Below are 19,498 nucleotides of genomic sequence, written 5' to 3'. Positions count from 1 at the left end.
GTGGAAACAAAACAAGGCTTGCCTAGAGGAAACGGAAAAGAGAACACCACAAACAGATTAGGACACTGATGGCTGGACATTTTTATATGCATGCAGGAAAAACATTAAACCAGTCTTTAGTTCTGAGCATTATATTATTTTTAAGGCAAGCTGTGAATGTTCCAAGTATTAAGAATTACGAGAAAACTATCAAGTATCTCTAAATGCAATTAAGCTTCTCAAAAAGAGCCTCGACGAGGCTAAAAAAATTCTAAAGGGAACTACTGCAAAGTGAGGAAGGAACTGCAGGTGCACATAGCTGTGTGGGAACACAGGGTACTCTGCTAATAGTGCTACGCCCCACTGAAACAACTGAGTCAGCAGAATTTCTATTTATATGCTCTCTTCCTACAGAGTCACAGTCAAGGCAGAAAACTCAGCAGTCCTGCCTCAAGGGAGAAACTGGTGTTTTTGAGGAAGGGTCAGCAGTACAGTATGAGAAGTAATTCTATCTTTTAAGCTCACAGAGGAGTCAAAATTCATTGGCAGAAAAGAATAAATTCTTGATAAAAGTCATTAAGATGGAGCTTTTGTGCCTTCGCCACTTCGCGTTTTTTCCACAGTAAGACACAGCCCCCATTCAGAAATGTTTGCCACACAAGTAACCAAGCAATCCTTTGTAAGCCCATTTTGTCTTAGCTCTGCATGTAGAAATGGCTGAGATCCTGCACCAGTTTTCCTTTTGTGAGGCTGATTTTCATGATGCTATTTAAGAGATGTTTATTACTGGTATTTTATGTAAGGTTCCTGATGAATGAATACTGTCTATGTGTTCATCAATCCAGGTCAGTTCTCGGACCTGTCAGCTTCATGCTGTCTTCCCATATGAAGTTGTTCTCATGTAAAATGGCTACTTTTTGTCATAGCCATATTCCACAACTAAGCAAATCATTCCTGAGGAATTTCATCTGATTTCATGTTCTTAATAAAATTCTCATTTCAGCACTCCTATTAAATGTATTATCACTGGTATATAAACAAGATTTAACTCTAATCTTTCATTGGAAGAAAAAAGCAAAATGTTTCCCAAAATGTATGGAAAATTTCTAAAAAATCAATGTACTTAGTTCTAAAAAAGCAGGGTATTACATTTAAAAACATTTAAAACAAATAACTGACTCTTTTGATACATAATCATTGTTATAGAAAAGTTCAGCAACAGCATTAGACTGAGACTATAAATTTACTTCGTAGTCTACAAGCAATAATAAGCAAGCATCTATACTTATGTCCCATATAGTTTTAATATGATCATTAAATAGATGCAAATTGTTACCGTTTTATCCCTGAGTCGTTCTCCATGGATAAGAAAATCAGCACAGCTATTCTCTTCCTGGGGAATGACTTTGAAGACTGTGACACAGCTTAGTCCACCCCCTCCAAGTGGTAACCATCCACCACTTGAGTCATCCCGGGTCATCACCACAGCTCGCACTCGTGCATAACTATTACTGAAAGAGAAGCAAAAGAAGAAATTAGTTTTCCATAAACTTAAACCAGCTAAGTCTAGTTAAAAACAAAACAAAAACAACAAAGCCACAACCAAGATCACGATAATTAATAGTCTTTCCACAAACATCACCTAGCAGAAACCAATGTAAGACCACTCTCGAAAAAATGTTCCTCTGTATTTTTATGCCTTCATTAGGATGTCTCAGAGCTTGTGATCTTTTGTAAAGAGACTTAACCAGAGAATATAGTTGCCTAGTCAAAACTCATATTCTTCTAAGAACTTTACACTCAGTGATCTAGCTAGAGGGCCGGAAAGAGAATAAGAATCAACTCCTGATTTATTTTAGACTAATCATGAAGCCAGTCAGCCACCATGAAATTGCACAGAAAAGAGAACAAGAAAACAGAAAGAGGTCAGGCCTTCTGTCACTGAAATCTAAACAAGAACAGGCTTCTAGCCAGAAACCCTGCTTCCCTTCATCCAGCTCTCCTCCCCATGCATATAACCTGTCCTTTGAAAGGGTAGGTCAAGACACACATTGTGGGGTTTGAAAACAGAACCAGTTATAGCTACTTAAAATCCATACTTGCAGTGTCTACTTGCTATTTCTCCCCTGCATTTGCATCGGGTGTAAAATTACTTGCATTTTACAATCTAACACCTTTTTCCATCATTTAGTATTCTTATAAAATAAACAAATTATTGTCATGTCATTACTTAAAATCCAAATTCCAGAGTATTGGAAAAAGAGGTTTTGGTCATTTCTCTCTCTCTCTCTCTGCTCTTAGTTTTTTCTTTTAAATTAAATGTAAACTTTTAGTTTTGGTTGTGAATTTGCCACTACATCACTTGGAAAACCCCATGGCTTGCCAAGGATGTTATAAGATGCTACATTTGAAGTACAGATTACTGGATGAATGCAGCAGTTAATGATTGAACATTTCAACACCTTAAAATAAGGTGTTATCTTTTTGCAATATATTCCTGGTGCGGGTTTAAGTACTTATGCCAGTTAGCACTAGTGATGTCAAATTTAAGGGTTGAAGAGGAAATATCAGTAGAGGACAAAGTTGTTCCTTCTGTATTTGAGATAAAACTATTCACCAAGATGTTGCACTTTTAAAAGATCACTGCTTTATTTCCAACACCTTCCCCTCACCCCCCCCAATATCCCAAAATAACAAAGGTAGGCTTTTTTGCATAATTAATATATTACATTCTCACACACACATATGATTCACACATATGATTCACTTGTGTGTGTGTATATATATATATGTATGTATAAGAATTTTGCTGGAGGCATCTAAGGCTTAAATACATAATGGTTTGCAAAATGGAAAATTATACAAGACTATAAATTTTTAGCTTATAGGCAGCTAAATTTTGTTTGCTGCCTCTGAGCAAAGCCCTGTCATCTCTCTAAATCTAATAGTTAAAATGACAGTTCAGTCAATGTTGCTCACCATTTCTCTACCAACATCTTTCACTTAAGTACTCAAACACAGCAGACAAATATAATAAAGAAAAAGCCAATCCTTCATTGTACGCATCTATCACAATTCTAATATCTGCAAATAAAAATGGCTGCATCTTGATGCTTAATAATATTACTGAGAGTTGAATTATTCCTTCACTGGTCTCTGTCACTGTGTTTCACTCAGAGCTAAGGTCAGATTGTAGTTGTACACTTCATACACAGGTAGTCTTTCACCTCATTTCTCTCAGAAGAACCTCTTCTGACAGAAACTGAAGACACCAAGACTCTCCTCTAAAACAATAAGAAATAGGATTGGTTAAACCGAAAAACTGTCATTGCTATTCTCAATTTAAGCAAACCACAAATTTAGCTTTGAAGTTATTCACTCCATAAATTTGGTCATAAATCTGAATATTAGAGGGGTTTTTTTGTATATCAACAGACTGCAGCAAGAGTACAGTTAAAGAGAACTTCCCTTAGGCTCCACAAGAAAGCTCAGACTATAACATTAATTTTTTCTTAAAATGAAAGTTCACACTCCACATCCATTTTCTTTACAAGAACTGCTAAGGAGAAGCAAAGAAGGAGGCTTAAGCTACTTCCATTCAATAGAGTTTTCTGACAGTGTTGGGATTTTTCCCCCTATCCTATACTGAGATGCCTAGTGTGGTCTAGCTAACAATCTCGAGTTTTGCTTTCCATATATTCCAAATGAATACGTTAAACATTTATCCTTTCAAATATTTTAGAAACTACTATCAAATCTACTGCATTAGTGCAAAGTAAAATTCCCCAAGGTAATATTTAATGAATAATCTCTTAAATTGAAACAAGCCAGTTTTCCCATACAACCACCCTGTAGATTAACTAGACAAATTCTGTACCTGTAACAATGCCAAAGTCTACAAAGAGATTTTTAGTTTTATGTTTCTGTTGGTGGCTGTTTTTTAATATTATTTTTTATATTTGAATGGAACTCATAATTGGTAACAATAGCTATTTTCAGTAACAACACAACCTGGCTTGCAATTAGCCAGAATGCTGGCAGGACCCATGAATGATTCCCATTTCCAAAATCCTCTGCAAACAAAACAGCATCTGCCTGTCACACTACTGGCACTATGAAAGCACTCAGAAGTCTTGTATCTCTAAGCATTACAGCCCCATCTACTCTTGGGAACTTTAGAACAAATTGTTACACTGCTGGTGTACCTTAGCGGTGGGAGAAAGGGCAGACAAGGCTTCAGTGTTTTCCTAACACAGCCTGAGGTTTTTACCTACTCTTGCATGTTTAGCAGCTCTATCAGGAATACCTGAACAAAAGAAAAACCAAACAAACAGGGCGATCAGTTGAGCATTGCTCTTACAAAGCCTTTTACCAGAGCTACCACAAGCGTGTGAAATGGAGCATGAAGAGCAGCATTGCAACAGCAGGTCCGAAGCTACTGTACGGAAGCCAACTTTTCTTGAGACTCCCTGGTTTTGGTTGCGGTCCCTGGAAATTCTTGAGGCAGTGCAAGGTTTAAAGGAGATTGTATTCTGGCCAAAGGGGCATGCTGCTTTCCTAAAGTCAGTACGAGGATGAGTAAGACTGGGGACAACGACACTGGAATCCAAAATCAGTGCTTAACAACTAGGGAAACAGATCACTCTAACATCTGAGTGCCTCAGGTAGGAGATAAGAGTATGGTATTCTTATGCGATTAAAGGGAATTATAAATTGGAATAAAGGAGAAAGAGAAAAAAAAGTTGTCTGCAGTATTTTTTCCCTCTAGCAGTGAAGATTTACTGAGGAGTACAGCATGTGTCTGAGTGCTATACCTAGTAAACCTGAAATGAAGCAATTTTAAGATAGTATATTAAATATGTTGCATGAAGTTTCACTCTAAAAGCATAATCAAATAAAGATTATTCTTACACCAAAATCAAAATCTGAGATGGGGTGAACTAAGCAGCCTGAGAAAGCATTAGTGGCAAAATCAAAGGGTTATAAACCATTAAGTGGACAGGAAAGATATGACCTACAGTCCTTGCCTACCATCAGCAGGCATTTTAAGAACATCAAGCATTAAAATCTGACAAGAGGTTTTAAAGGCTCTCTCCTCCCTCAAAAAACTGTGTGTTTATATCACTGTAATGCTCTTGGGCCCAAACTGACTTATGAGCTGGATGACCAAACTGTTGTGCAAGCTCAGGAAGCACGTCACTGGCCAAGACAGGCTGGGACCTTCAGCTCAACAACTAAGGAATAATCCTGCTTTTGGTGGCTGGGGAAGTAAGACAATTGTAATTTCATCACTGTGATTATTTATTGGTTTTGTGTAAAAAGTAAATTATTTTTATAATTTGGGGTATTTATTACATTTAATATCAAGACAACTAAAGATAACAAATGTTATTACATTTGTCCTTTGTTCCATTAGCCAAGCAAAAGAGAATGAATATTAAGAATTTTCTGCCAAAATACTTTTCCCAGAGAAAAAGGGGAAGAGATGTTGGGGGAAGTGGGGAATCAGCCATCTTGTTGCTTTACATTTATTTTAACCTAGTATCAACAGTAAGCAAATCTTCCCTCTCCTAATTCATACTAAACATTGCCATTCTTTTACTTGTACTGCATTTTGCACATTTCTATTTTAAAATAGGTCTGAAAAACAAAAGTGATTTCAGAAGTGTTGCTTAAAACAATTGTACTGTAACTGCAATTTTTTTTTTTAGTACTATACAGCTTACTACCATTACCATCAAGAAACCTGGATCTGCAAGTGGAATTATAAATTGAACCACAGAAGAAACTGACTTTTTCAGCTTTGGTAAAAATATTTAGACTTATAATTTCTTTCAAAGCTGGAAAGCTGATTTGAAGAAAAGGACCTCGAGTTTCATATGGACACCAAGCTGAACACAAGCCAAAAACATGCCACATGGACAAAGGAGGCCAACTTCCGGTGTCCCAGCTGCAATTAGAAGTGTTGCCAGCAGGTCACAGAAGGTGATCCTCTGTCTCTACTCAGCACTACTGAAGCCACACCTGGAGAGCTTTGTCCAGTGTTGAGCTTTCCAGTACACAAGAGACATGGAGCTCCTGGAGTGGGTCCAGCACAGTGCAACAAAAACGATTAAGAGACTGAAGCATCCATTGGAGGAGGGAAGGCTGAGAGAGCTGGGACTGCTTAGCCCGAAGAACAAAAGACTCATGGGTATCTTATCAGTGTATACAAATAGCTGAAGAGAGAGTGTGAAGAGGACAGGCAGAAGCTCTTTTCAATGGTGCCCAGTGAGAGCACCAGAGACAACAGATACAAACTGAAACACAGGAAGTTCCATTTGAACATCAGCAACCACTTTTTCACTGTGACGGCACCTGAGTACTAACACAGGTTATCCAGAGAAGTTGCGGAGTTTCCATCCTTGGAGAGTTTCAAAAGCCATCTGGACACAGTCCTGGGTAACCTGTTATAGGTGACCCTTCTTGGAGCAGCAGGGAAGATGACCTCCAGAGATGCCTTCCAATCTCAATTATTCTTTCTTTTATTTAATATCCTATTTCAAAGCACAGCAATTAAAAAAAAATACAACTTCGTAAATATAACCAATATGGGTTAATTTATAAGAATTCATGATACTTTGAAGCAAGAGTTGTCACTGTGCAAACTGCTGTTTAAACACTTCTGACAAGGCTAAGGGAAAAAAAAAGGCGTTCTGAAAAATCGTGACACACTCTGCTATGAAATTACACTATCTTTGCTGGCACACAAGTAACAGCTCCAGGCTTTTCTCCAAATGTGAAATGCCCATGGATCAAGGCTCTTTACCTTTGACTGGCACTTTACACACGTACTTTAGCCCCTCCAGCTTCTGCTGCAATATACTTTTGTGTTTGTAGCCTTACCAAAGGAGCATACATGAACCACACTTGGCTTTTTATGGTTCTTATTATCCAAACAGCTTAGCAGAAGACTTTATGATTCCCAGCTAGAGAAGTGCTCATGAGTACGTGCATGTCTGAGTACCAAAAGGTACTGCCAGACCACTGAGCTAAAATCTGTTTTACTTGCAGATAGCATTTTTTGAGTATTGACTCAATGTAGAAAAAAAATAATTTCACCAATATCACATAATCTTATTAGTACACTGCTGATGTTATAAACCCTTTGTTACTAAAGGTTTAGAGAATGAGTGCCACTGGTACAAAATATTAATGACTTACCTAAAACAGAAGGAGATGCAAATGTAGCACAAGGGCTAAAGAAGACATAATTTACATCACAAAAATGTATGACAGCATATCTTATTATTTTTTAATGAAGAGGATATTGCCATAACAGCTACTAAACGAGGCTCTGCTTAACATGACTGTTACCCTTCTCCTCTCAAAATTATATCAACAAATCAGAATACAAATCAGAATAAACACAAAACTCTTACTCTGGTAGAATGCAAAACTTGGCAGATTTTCTCCTCTAAAAAGATGCAAGAAGTATTCCTCACAATAAACAGCTAATATGCCTAGGAAGTTTATTTCTGTGAGGAGTTTAGCAAGGAAAGACATGGATTTCCAGGAGGAACTACAGACAAATGCTGTTACGTTTAAGATATTGGTAACCACACTGATTTTGTCAAAAAACCTGAATGGAACATTTCTGCTCAAAAAACAAACCCCAAAAATCTACAAAACAAAACAACAAGAAGAAAATCTACTTAAAGAAACCTGAACTACCAAGCAAAATGGCTTGTACCCAAAATTGTAAAAGGAAAAATCTACATGGGAAACTGTATTATGTAAGGAAGGGTTAACTCGTATCCTGAAAGGGCCAAAAATACATGATTACAATTATTATTTAGCAGAAGAGGCTCATAAAACAAGGTGCTTGACAGTGCACCTACAATTCAAAAGGGAAAATGAGACCCAAATGAACAAGTGTCAAAATAGTATATTGCTCTTGTGAAGTGTTCTCTTGGAGACAAAATAAGAACAATAAAAGAAAAAATTAATAATAGGAATGGGGTTCTAGTGCTCCTATTTGAATATAGACAAATTAAGATGTATGTCCATGTAAATTAATGCTGCAAGGAAGAATGGCTGCTGCCATAAGCTCTGTTGGAGAAGCTGTTAAGATTTGAAATCCATCAAAATTACATACAAAGTATGTATTTGACATTTGTATGAAAAACATTTTAGCCCTGCTCCCCAGCATCTTCTCTTGTTTAATAATTGTAGCTACTTTCTCTTACTTCTGTAGGTCATCCATAAGGGTTAAATGAAGTAATATTTTATCCCACTAAAGGAGATCACAACACATTGGATTCTACACCTTTTAAAGAAACTGCCTTCTGAAGGCCTACGTTTTCATAAGAGAAAGAGTTCTGTAACACCATCTGGTCAAGGCATATTACTTAGAAAATGGCAACTAATATAAAATATACAATAAAATAAAACCCCCAAACAAACTTACTTTTCTTTCTACCCTTCCCCACAAAAATGAAAAAGAATCAAAGTAACATTCAAAGATGGCTCTACAGGTTTTGGACACATGTAGCAGAACTAAATAAACAGCATACAGTATGTAATCCCTTTTGTAGTAGTCTGTGGGATAAGATGGACATGGAAGATGCTTTTTGATCACTTCCACAGCTGCCTGTTCACAACAGAGGACTGCTGGTACCAAGGACTCCTGGACTGGATTCCATTCAATTTTAGGCAGATGGGTAACACAATTCGAGTGGTCAGATCGTGGTACTCATGTACCCTCCAAGTTTAATGGGCTTCCTCCAGAAAACCCTAAATTTGCCTCATTTTTAAAAGCTGACAGCCATAACTCCAAAAATATCCACACTCCATCCTAACCTGTCTTCCCTTCTCTGCATATATTCTCATAGTTTTTTACTTCTTCCTTACCCCAGAGTTTCTGAAGATCCACAGGAATCTCTTCATTCAATTTATAGCACAGAACTGTCTGTACCCTCTTTTAATTCCGTGAAATCATTACTTGTTTCTTACCAAGCTACTGGGTTATTGATGCCATGTATTAATTCTGATTTGCTTACCATGGAAACGTGTAGAGAAAGGTTAAAGAGCCCACAAATAAAACAAGAGAAAGAGGTTTAGTTTGGGGTTTTTTTTTAATAAGAAAAGTTACCATTTCTTTCCAACCTTGCAAAAACAAAGGAACATCTAAAGAAATGATGGAACACAAGCTTTTCATTTTCTTGAGCTCTTCAGCAAACTTAGGACAAGCACAAGTCTGCAGCCTAAGGCAGATTCCACTGAGACTAAGACAACTTGACACTTCCAGTAAATGTCTTCAGACAACATCCATCCAGTCTATAATTTTTTTTTTTTTTTTTTTTTTTTTTAATGAAGCTTACAGATTCAGTTGCACTTCATTTTCCTGGGAAAAGCAATGATTACTACAGTTTAGAACAACAACTTATGGAAAGATTTTAGGTAATAGTTGTATCTGAACAGGTCAGAATTCTCTCTTCTCTCAGAGCCATTTTCCTCCAGTCTTATATGCTCACAAAGTCCAAGTATCAAGTATGCAAGTGCAATTAGATCACTCTCATTGTCCAAGCTGGTCATCTAGTTACTGAGGTTATGGATGGCAGGACTGGAAACCCTGTTAACAGATGTGAATACATTAATAAAAAAAGCCATTTTGTAATAAAGTTCTTGACCACTAAAATAAGATGAAGGTAACTAACACATCCCTCATGAACAATTTTAGCTACCCTAAGGTATAACAGGATGTACTAGACATGCTATTTTCAAACAAGCACCTGTGTACTTCTTATTCCACTGCTTGTTGTATTTAGGAATAGTACCCCACAAATGTTCAGAAAGCTATTATTTTCCTCCACCTAAGAACTTACATAGCAAAAATAAAGGACAAAGCTGTTATACTTTCTCAAACAGATCAGAAAACATTGTCACAGATTTTTTGTATTTACTCTGTCTGAATTTCTGTCAGGTTGTCCTGGACTACAGACCCTTTGGGCCGGGTCCATCTGTAATGAGCACAATTCAATGAAGCTTTGAGTTGCCTGTTGGTGTAAAGAGCTTAGGGGGTGAGCTGCTGCATAGTCTTGAACTTTTGGCAACACATTATGGTAGAAAAAAGCGTAAGATCCACTGAGCTTACTCACCTAAAATAACACTTAATATTAGGTAGGCAAGCACAAAATTTAAATTTTATTCTTATCACATTAAAAGAAATTTTAAAAAGGTACAGGTCATTTCTGGCATGCATTCCCACTCAGCCTGCACAGAAAAGGAACAGAACCTGGAACCAAATAAAGCATATCCATACTTTTAAAAATACTCTTCCTTTAACAGCCTTGTTGAGCTGTGAGATTGCTAATGAATGTTGTATACAAACAACATTCATGTGTTTAAACCCATGTGAATTGAAATTGTTGTATCATTCATTGATATTGTTAAATCTAAAGCTTGTCTCAACATTTACATTGACGTGGCTTTTCAAGGACTTTAACCAGACAATATGAAAGAGATCTTGCAAAGTAAATTCTATTCTAAGAAAATCCCTAAATTTCTACTTTTAACATAATAAGAAAACAATAAATATCCAAAAGGATGTTTCAAACACACACAAATGGACAAATCATAAATGTCGGCACTAACAAAACAGAAAGACTACAAACCAAACTGCAAAGTGCTTAACAACACCAACATCAGAGTAAAAAAGAAAGTCCAAATGAGCCTTAAGAAAGACAAGCTTGTAAACTTGAGAAAGTTCTATTTTAAAGAACTATTTTAAAGGTGTATGTTCACTGACCAGAAAAAGAAGCTACCATTCCCTTGCTACACAGCACCATGTTTTGTGGCTTGAACCAGTCTTTTCCGCAGTTTTAAGAAACCATGAATATTTCAGAGAGAGGAAGTAAATTGAAATAAAGACAAATGCAAATATTTCTATTACAATAATCCATCAAACTAGAAAAAACAAAAGATTAATAAGATTATTCAAAATGTTTCAATGGTATGCCCTTTATATTTGCCATACCTCAGCATGAATAATGTAACTTACATAGCCATTATGTAATTGTATGATTATGTTTGATAATCTCAGTAATAATTCGCAGCCTAACCAGCAGTCTAAGCATAGAAATAGGTGATTCACGAGCCCTAAGATCAAAATATAGGACTTCTAACAGTACATCCCAAAAAGTGTAACTAAGCCTTGATTTACTACATTCCCCACTCCAATTACTGCTGAAGTAATATTCTTCACAAGTTTCTACAAAAAGCTGCATGTAATGAATACATGGGTAGTGTATGAACATAACACAGAACAAAGCAATAACAAGGCACTGAAAAGCCTCTGAGTTCAAAATGAAGATTATTTAAGTTCCATTATTTGCTGCTATTCCAGAAAAAAAGTCTAGAAACTTGTAAGCAACTGCACAAAAAAAGAGTAAGGAGTACACATGCATTCCCCTGCCCCACCAAATACGTAATAAACCAAAATAAGAACAAATTCTTTATAAATGATAGTCATGAGAACTCCTATAATAATCTCTGTCTATTCAGCTACTTAAAAGGGATCCACCAGATACATTTTCCTTGTTTTGGCAACAACACAATCCAAAACAAAGGGTTACAACAGAGATGATGAGATAATGAGACAATTTAGTGTTATAATCACATCTCCTTGTTTCCTCTTTGGACTTTTAAAACCATTAATACCATTAGAAGGGTAATGGCCTTAAACTGGTGAAGGATAGGTTTAGATATTAGGAAGAAGTTCTTTGCTCTGAGTGTGGTGAGGCACTGGAACAGGCTTCCCATAAAAGTGGTGTATGCTCCATTTCTGGACATTTTCAAGGGTGTCTTGGATGAGGCATTGAGCAACCTGGTCTGGTGGAAGATGCCCCTGTCCATGGCAGGGGGGTGGAACTAGATGACCTCTGCAGTCCCTTCTAATACAAATAATTCTATGATAAATTATGGTTTAGGGTGGAACTTCACCATAACGAGGAATTTCTGATGGAGTGAGCTAAGTCAAATTGCACAAAATATATGATTAGAGTACCATTACAGCAAGTGCAACATGGTGCAATGGAAGCTCAAAACAGTTTCTAGACGGTAGAATCCAAGCAAGAAGTGAAACAATGGCCTTTTAGCTGAAGTCAATCATTGAGACAAAAATGTCACGTAGGAACCACTAAGCAGATTCTTTTTTTTGTGCAGCTCTGACTTCTATGTTGCACAGCTTTACTAGACGAAACTGATTGCTACCCACTGTAAAAATGTTTTAAGTGGCTATTTGCCACTTCTATTATACAAAATAGAGTATAATAGCTTATAAAATATAAGCTAAAGTACAAAACCAAAAAATCTTACTAAATTAATGAGATATACATTAAGTCATTCCAAAAATATTTGTGTCCCTGTATTTAACAGTACTGGAAATGAATCCTGACTGTATAATTGAAGAAATACAACCAGAAAACTAAATATCTCTGCTCAGAGAGACAGAAGACTTTATATATTCAATAAACATATGGAGAAATTAAACTGATAGAACAAATAGGTATAGATGGAGAAGATCAAACTCGAGGATTTTAATTTTGCTGTTTTGTTAGTACCCACGTGTTTTGTTACAGAACTTTGCTCTTATTGCAGCAACAGAAGGACCTTCTATATTCATATTCCCAGGACAGAGTCTACTATCAAAACAGTGATGATTACAAATAATTTTCTCTTATTATAAACAACAATGAATTTTGAGTACTTTTATCTGCAAGGATACTATCCAAGTAACTCAAATAAGCCAGGAGAAGTCATTAACTGTTTTATTAGCTGAAGAAAAGCAACCAGCATTTTATTATGCATGCTGAAAAGCAAGGTCAAAAGACCAACAGCATATTACAAGTAACTGCTTCAGTTGTGCTAACAAATAATCCCTAAATTTTGAGCCAAAATTTTCACTATTTAGCAATTTAAGCCTCAAATATTGGCTGTATCATACAAGTACATCTGACAGAATTCTGTACATTTCACTCAAAACCCAACACTGGGAATGCATTTATCACATATGAGCTTTACATATAAGATGTAAAATAGTGTTTTGAGGGCTCTGCTTCTTAAATTTGGTTGCTCAAATATCAAGAAGTTATATTGACTTGGAAGAGAAGAAAGAATCTTCTCTAGTCATGCAGCAATTCCTAGACAGATTCATTTGCCTGTAAGTTCAATAATACTGGGAGGAATGGATAAAAGACTTTTTTAGTCAGTAAGTTCTTAAAAAGAATAATACTAATAAAGAGAAGCAATTATTTGAGTAGAAGAATTCTAGAACTGTCACCAGGCAATTTATACCATTAGGTAGCTACATCCTTGTAGCTCATCCTTGTTTGTTTCAACACCCCTGTGTTGACTGGAAAGCATCGTATGGCCAATGCTCAAGACAACCACCTGTATGAGGCCTTTTCACCAAAGACCAAGTAAAAAACTTGATATTGCCTATTCTACATAAAAAGATGATAAAAAAAAAAAAAACAAAAAAAACCCCAGCTAACACATTTGTTTCTTTAGGAAGCACCAAAAAAGGGATTGCCTAAGAGTTATTTAAGGGGAAGAAGAGGGAGCTAAAAATGCCAGAACTCAAGTAACCAAAGTGAAGTAATAGATGTTTCAAAAGTCAGTGACATGAAAAGATTGAGAGTGAAAATATGGCTTGTATAAATTGTCCCCTGCCAAGTAAATAACATTAGCAGAGCAAAGAAAAGAAGGAGAAAAGAAAAGGAGAAAAGGAGAAAAAAAAAAATAAGGGACGCAGAAGGAGTAGGAAAGAGAAAGGAAACAGTATTTCCTTTTCCCAAACAAGAAGCAGCCACATGAGGAAAAACTAGGTGCCCTTCATCAATGAGAAGCATAATCACAATGCACATTGCTGTTTAACATGCAATACTTATGCTGTGGCGTTCTATAATACACTGATTTTTTTCCTGGATTAAAAGAGAAGTATAAAATCTTGTAGCCAAATTTAAGTTAGAAAAAAATTGGTTAGATTGGTTCCAATTAAAAAACCCAGAGTAAGATAGAAATTTTTCATTTTTAACTGTATATTAAGTAATTGCCAGCAAATACAAATTATTGTATCAAAATCTACATCATATTAACAGTTTTAACAGGTGGAAAACTGGTAAGCATCATGAAGGAGTGGAAAGAATGGTTTTAAGAAGTAAGTAACTCTGAGTAAGCAGAGACAGCTGAAAACGCACAGCAATCAGATTTCTTTTAATCTTTCCTGAAACTACTCTGCAGCATGATCTCAGGAGGTCCTTTAACAGAGACTTGTGAGAGAACATAAAACTACTGACAGTTCTGCACTATCTCCTACTAATAAATCTAAGGCGACTTGCATAGCTACACTACAATTTTTGTTATAAGCACTTTAAAGTAATATGATCCAGCACTGTTGCCAGAGTCACTCTCCATCCTTCTCTTGCCCTAGTCATTCATTTCCACCATGCACTTTTCTCCACTGTTTCTGCAGCTTTGCAATGATCAACATTAGGAAAGCTGATGTGAATCAAGAATAATCCAGAAGAAAGAGCAACTTCAATCCAGAACAATTATCCAACCCTAATCAGTAAATTACTGTCACAAGGCCCTCCCATAACTACCCAAAGCAGTTCTGTAGATATGAACTTACTGCAAGCTCCTGAGCAGTGTCTGAACACATCTATCAGTGTTCAGTTTATAGACAGTAGAATTTGACAGTGTTTGATTCACTGTCAGCAACTGCTGCCAAACTCTCATCCACGTAAGTCCGAATGGATCACAGAAACGGGTCAGTCATTTTACAGCCCGGTTGGAGCTTGCCTGCTTATCTACATCACATATGTATTTTGAGATTAAGACTCAACTAACAGTATGAACACCCAGGATTTAAGTCACAAAGTTTGGCACATTTGTCCTTTTTCTGCAGTATAAAAATAAAGAGAAAATTTAATACTCAAGTTTTTTGGCTTCATATGTACAGAATTATGAGGACCAAGCATGTGAAAAACTAATGAAAAAAAATATTCTTCCTCCCAAGAAACATATATTTTCTTTCTCTGAATTCTTATGGCAAGAGGTTTTGGCCCTCCTGGTATTAGTAAAGCCCAGCTGACATGCTAACAAAATGAACAATTTCCTTTATGTAATGACTGAATACACAAAAGGAAAGCACTCTTGATTCCAGAAGGTGCAAAGGGATTAACTCTGGTAGCACAGAAAATAAGTATTCTGAACACTAAAAACTTCATCCCATAATGTAGTGAGAGAAACCAGAAATTACAAGAAATACTATTGAAAATACATCACAAGAAGAGAATCAATTATAAACACATATAACCTGCACATAGCTTTAAATCTATGTATCATTAATCCATGCAAAAGCTAATACTTTCAGTGCAGATAAAAAAGAAACGAGTACTACAATCCTGCACATTAAAACATTGATACAGCATATATGGCCAAACTCATGAAACAATAATTTTACAATAAATTAGCACTAAAGACTGAAGTCCTACTGTATGAACTTACAAGTCTGAACACAAACTACGGTAAGCATCAGGAAGGGTTAAGAGTACTCAGTCTGGATCTTTTCACTGGAAACAGCAGCCTCTGTTTGGAAGAAGTTTAATATATACCAAACAAATGTGATTTGCCTGAAGTGATTCATCACCTCACCTTCATTGATGCATAGTCACCAATACTCAAGGAAATATCACCCAAAAAAAGTTTTAAAATAGAAAAGTAGCTTTTCAAAACAATGTAGAAAAATTCACTTGGCAACTGAACCTTTTCTGCTACAAAACATTTATTCACAATAAACAAAAACTGAAGAAATGACCACACTGTTAACTAAGTACTTGTAAAGGAGATGCTTTAAATTGATATCAGTCAATTTATTGGTAAAACACATTCTCCAAACTACAGTACTAGTGGCATCATGAACCACTGTTGCTTGTAACCACTTTTCCCCCCCCCCAGTTTATGCTCCTACATTATTATGCCAAGCGCATAAGGGAGAGGAAATACAAATCTTCTCTCTAGAAAAGACGAAGAAGGGGAAAAAAAAGCCCCAAACATGAAAACCCTACAAGTTTTGCAGCTATTCATCCTTTAATAAGGATCATTATTTACAGAAAGTCATTCAGCATTTATTGAGAAAAAAGGAAATACAAAATCCATGGATTTCAAACATTAAACATTGGGTTCCAGTAAACTGGCACTCAAAAGAAAAAAGATTGCACTCGTGTAAGCATTTTGACACAGACAGACGATGCATCTCCAGGAGACAAATTAAAGAGCGATGCTCCATTGAACAGTTATGTGATAGGAGTACACTGTACTATGCAAAGCACATAAACGCTACGTAGATCTCTCATTTTTTTGAGTTCCTTATTAATTGCAAGATGTTATTCATAGGAGATGTCTAAGCAGCCCTAAATCTAGAGCTCTATCAGTGATTCAGCATCTGTAGGTCTGCAGCAAAAATTTTTTGCTTTTGTGGGATAATGGGAAAGCAGCTACGCACCTAAATCCAGCCTGAATTCTTCTCCAGTCTTGGGGTACAATTTCCCTACCTCCTTTGTGTCAACTTAAATCAGTATACAACTGTAAAGAGAACTTGTTGTGCAACCAAAACAGAAAACCCATCCTCCCAAAAAGATTGCTCTGACAGATGAGTGCCCCTACTTACCTTCAGTCATGTGCCCCTTACATCTAGGGCCAAGGCTGTGCAGGTGAATGCAAACTGTGCCTTTCATTGGTAGCCCAAAACTGTATTTCATCATTAGAAATACAGGTTTACATAGGTTTTTCAAGACTTATCTAAAATATTCATTTTGGGGAAGGCATGTATGTATAAAATAATTTTTTTTTATCCACAGGAAAGCCATAGAAGTTGATCTATAGTCTACAGAAAATTTTTAATTCTAAATAGACTGCTCTTTTGTTGTTTACTACTTTAACTCGGTAAGGCAGTAAAGATTTAAATCCGACTGAAACTGATGACCGATATCCTAGCCATTTGTCTAACATAAAAATCCATTTGCTCCTCCTGTACACTCCAGGAACAAATAACATTACCCCTTTGCTTTAAGGGACCCAGAAACCAAGAAAAAACTTCTGTTGCATTTGGCATATTTCAATCACCATAGATCTATTTATATATGTACTTCCACCACCAGGTGTTAACCCTAGGAAAGTCTCATTCAGTCAGGGTACTGCTACAGCAGTGTTTTCCAGATAAAGCCAGTAGTGCATACATTCAGCTGAATGTGGATTTTGAAAAAATGGAAGTTAAAAACAAAAAAAAAAATCAAGCCATGATTAACTTCACACAGCTAGAGGTTGAGAGCACCACAGCCTTGTTTCAGTTATGAAATAAATACTTTTATAATTTTAAATTGAAATTATCCCTTTAAGTTTATTTATGCATTTACTCTTCATATTCATATTCCAGCTTCCTCAGCAGCATACACACAGTTAAAACTTGATGCTTATTAGAATAGACTTCTGGTGGGAAGTGCTAAGAATTCACCCCACTGCCTACCAATCTATCCAGAAATCTGTTCTCACTCCTACTTCCTCCTGTCTGTTCCTTTCTGAAACAGCAGTAGGGGGGTTGGGAGTTTGCCTTTCCTCTACTGGATCACAGTTGTGTACATGAACTATACCAGACCATATGGCAATCTCTCTCAACTCATAAGAGGCAAAACAAGCTTCCTACCAAGCCAATCTGAAGAGAAGCAGGCAAGAGCGAGAGCTTACAGATACCAGTGTCCACATGCCATGTCCACATGTCACAGAGACCAGTTACTACATCTTGCCTATATCAGAAACATAGTGAAGATGGATCTTCCTTTCATGACGGGAAAGCATTGAAGCTTTAGTGAACACCAAATTGCAAAACTCCCGTAGGAAAACCACTCCAAGACACAGCACCTCAGGAGATATTCCACTACTCATTCTCAGTGAAGAGCTGGTAAGATTCTCAAAAGGGCCCAACCTTTAGATCCACGAACCTGTGTTTAACTCTGGTAAAACCAGAATTGTCTGATCAAATACACTAAAATAGGATCTCGCTCATGTTCTTTTCTGGGAAGTTAAAAATTATTTTTACACAGATTTTATTTTCAATCTAATATATTAATAATCGCATTTCACAACAGCTTTTAGCCCAGCAACCAAATTCTTGTGTAAAACAGCACATAATTTTGTCAGCATTTTTACACTAGGTTTTAGGGTACACAAACTTACATGAGCATGCAAGAAATTACTTGACAGAAAATAGTTCCCTCAGCTGGAGCTACGTAATTTTTACTTTTTAGTTTAATTCAATTAGTAGAGTCATTATATCCGTATACCAACACAGGCATATAATTTTCCTATTTAATTTTTCTGCTCACTGCTATGTTCTTAAATTCTTTACTACCACAGAGATAACTTACTGGGAACAACAAGAAGCCACTCTACCAGAGGCAATAGGGAACAAAACTCAAGCGGTGGAAGGCATTGCCTATTACCTGCCCTAAAGAAACATGAAAACCACCAGAGACAGACAACTGTCAAGTAGCTGGAGATATATCCAGGATCTGCCTACATTGAAACATTACTGCAATAAGGACCAAAACTAAACCACAGTTTCCCATTGCACCATTTCTTCATCAGTATCCTACACAACGTGGAAACAGACGTGCCACACAGCATAAGAACTGCCTAATAGTCTGCCTTTAATTTATAGGCGTTAATGCACCTGTCACCAATGATCTATGACATTTGATACACTAATACCAAAAGTGTTATTGTAAAGAACCATTCAGTCCTCACGTTAAGGTTAAATATTCATCCCTCTCAATTTAAGAGATTGTACATTTCACTCTGTCCACATTACATAAACAAAAAGTACATAAACAATTAAAGAAATAAGGAATTTTAACAAAATCTCTAAGCACTAAACTAAGAAGAAGCCTGACCACATATGTATTTCCCTTAGAGAGAAAAAGTCATCCTCTACTGAAACACTGCTATAGATATGACAGAAGTGTCACACTTCCAGAATACCAAAGAAAAATAATTTTCTTTTCATTGATAAGCAGCTAGGAAAAGATGGCACCTTTTTATTTTCTTGGTTCTGCTTTATGTCATAACTTCATATTAAGATTAAACATCCAAAAACCTTAAGTGTTCAAATGTTTAGTGCGAAAAAGTTGAAGGCTTATAACTTCCCCTCACTTAAACTTTATAATGAATACTGGCAAGAGAATGTCAAAGGTGCCACTAGCCTATCACATCGTCAACCTGCATAAGACAGCTGTAAAAAATAAAAACCCAAACAACCCCAACAAAAAAATCACAATTCCCCCATTCCCCCCTCCAAAAAACTCCACCTTCGACAGAAACTTAAAAATCTGTGTTTAACAGTAAAGTGTTTAAATACTAAATCTTAGAAGTCCTATAGGGCAATACAGATTTGAGAAATTTCATGGCACCTCTTTAGGAA

At 36.4% G+C, this 19,498-nt stretch overlaps 1 protein-coding gene across 3 annotated transcripts in view; it reads right to left on the bottom strand.

Moving 5' to 3' along the window:
• SPRED1 (sprouty related EVH1 domain containing 1) overlaps positions 1–19,498 on the bottom strand; it is a 61,465-nt gene that overhangs the window by 25,977 nt on the left and 15,990 nt on the right. The window contains exons 2-3 of one of the 3 annotated variants that reach the window (XM_032111249.1): positions 6,337–9,592; positions 1,316–1,490 (exon numbers count right to left, since the gene is read on the bottom strand). In XM_032111249.1, the coding sequence (XP_031967140.1) occupies positions 1,316–1,459 (144 nt within the window). In that variant the 5' untranslated portion in view covers positions 1,460–1,490; positions 6,337–9,592. The remainder of the gene's footprint in view (positions 1–1,315; positions 1,491–6,336; positions 9,593–19,498) is intronic. The other 2 variants (XM_032111248.1, XM_032111247.1) reach the window with 2 other exon arrangements.

This window comes from Corvus moneduloides, chromosome 6, assembly GCF_009650955.1.
Source record: "Corvus moneduloides isolate bCorMon1 chromosome 6, bCorMon1.pri, whole genome shotgun sequence".
Classification (NCBI taxonomy): Eukaryota; Metazoa; Chordata; class Aves; order Passeriformes; family Corvidae; genus Corvus; species Corvus moneduloides.
The sequence above is the reverse complement of the archived record's forward strand: the minus strand, read 5'-3'. Positions and strand labels throughout refer to the sequence as shown.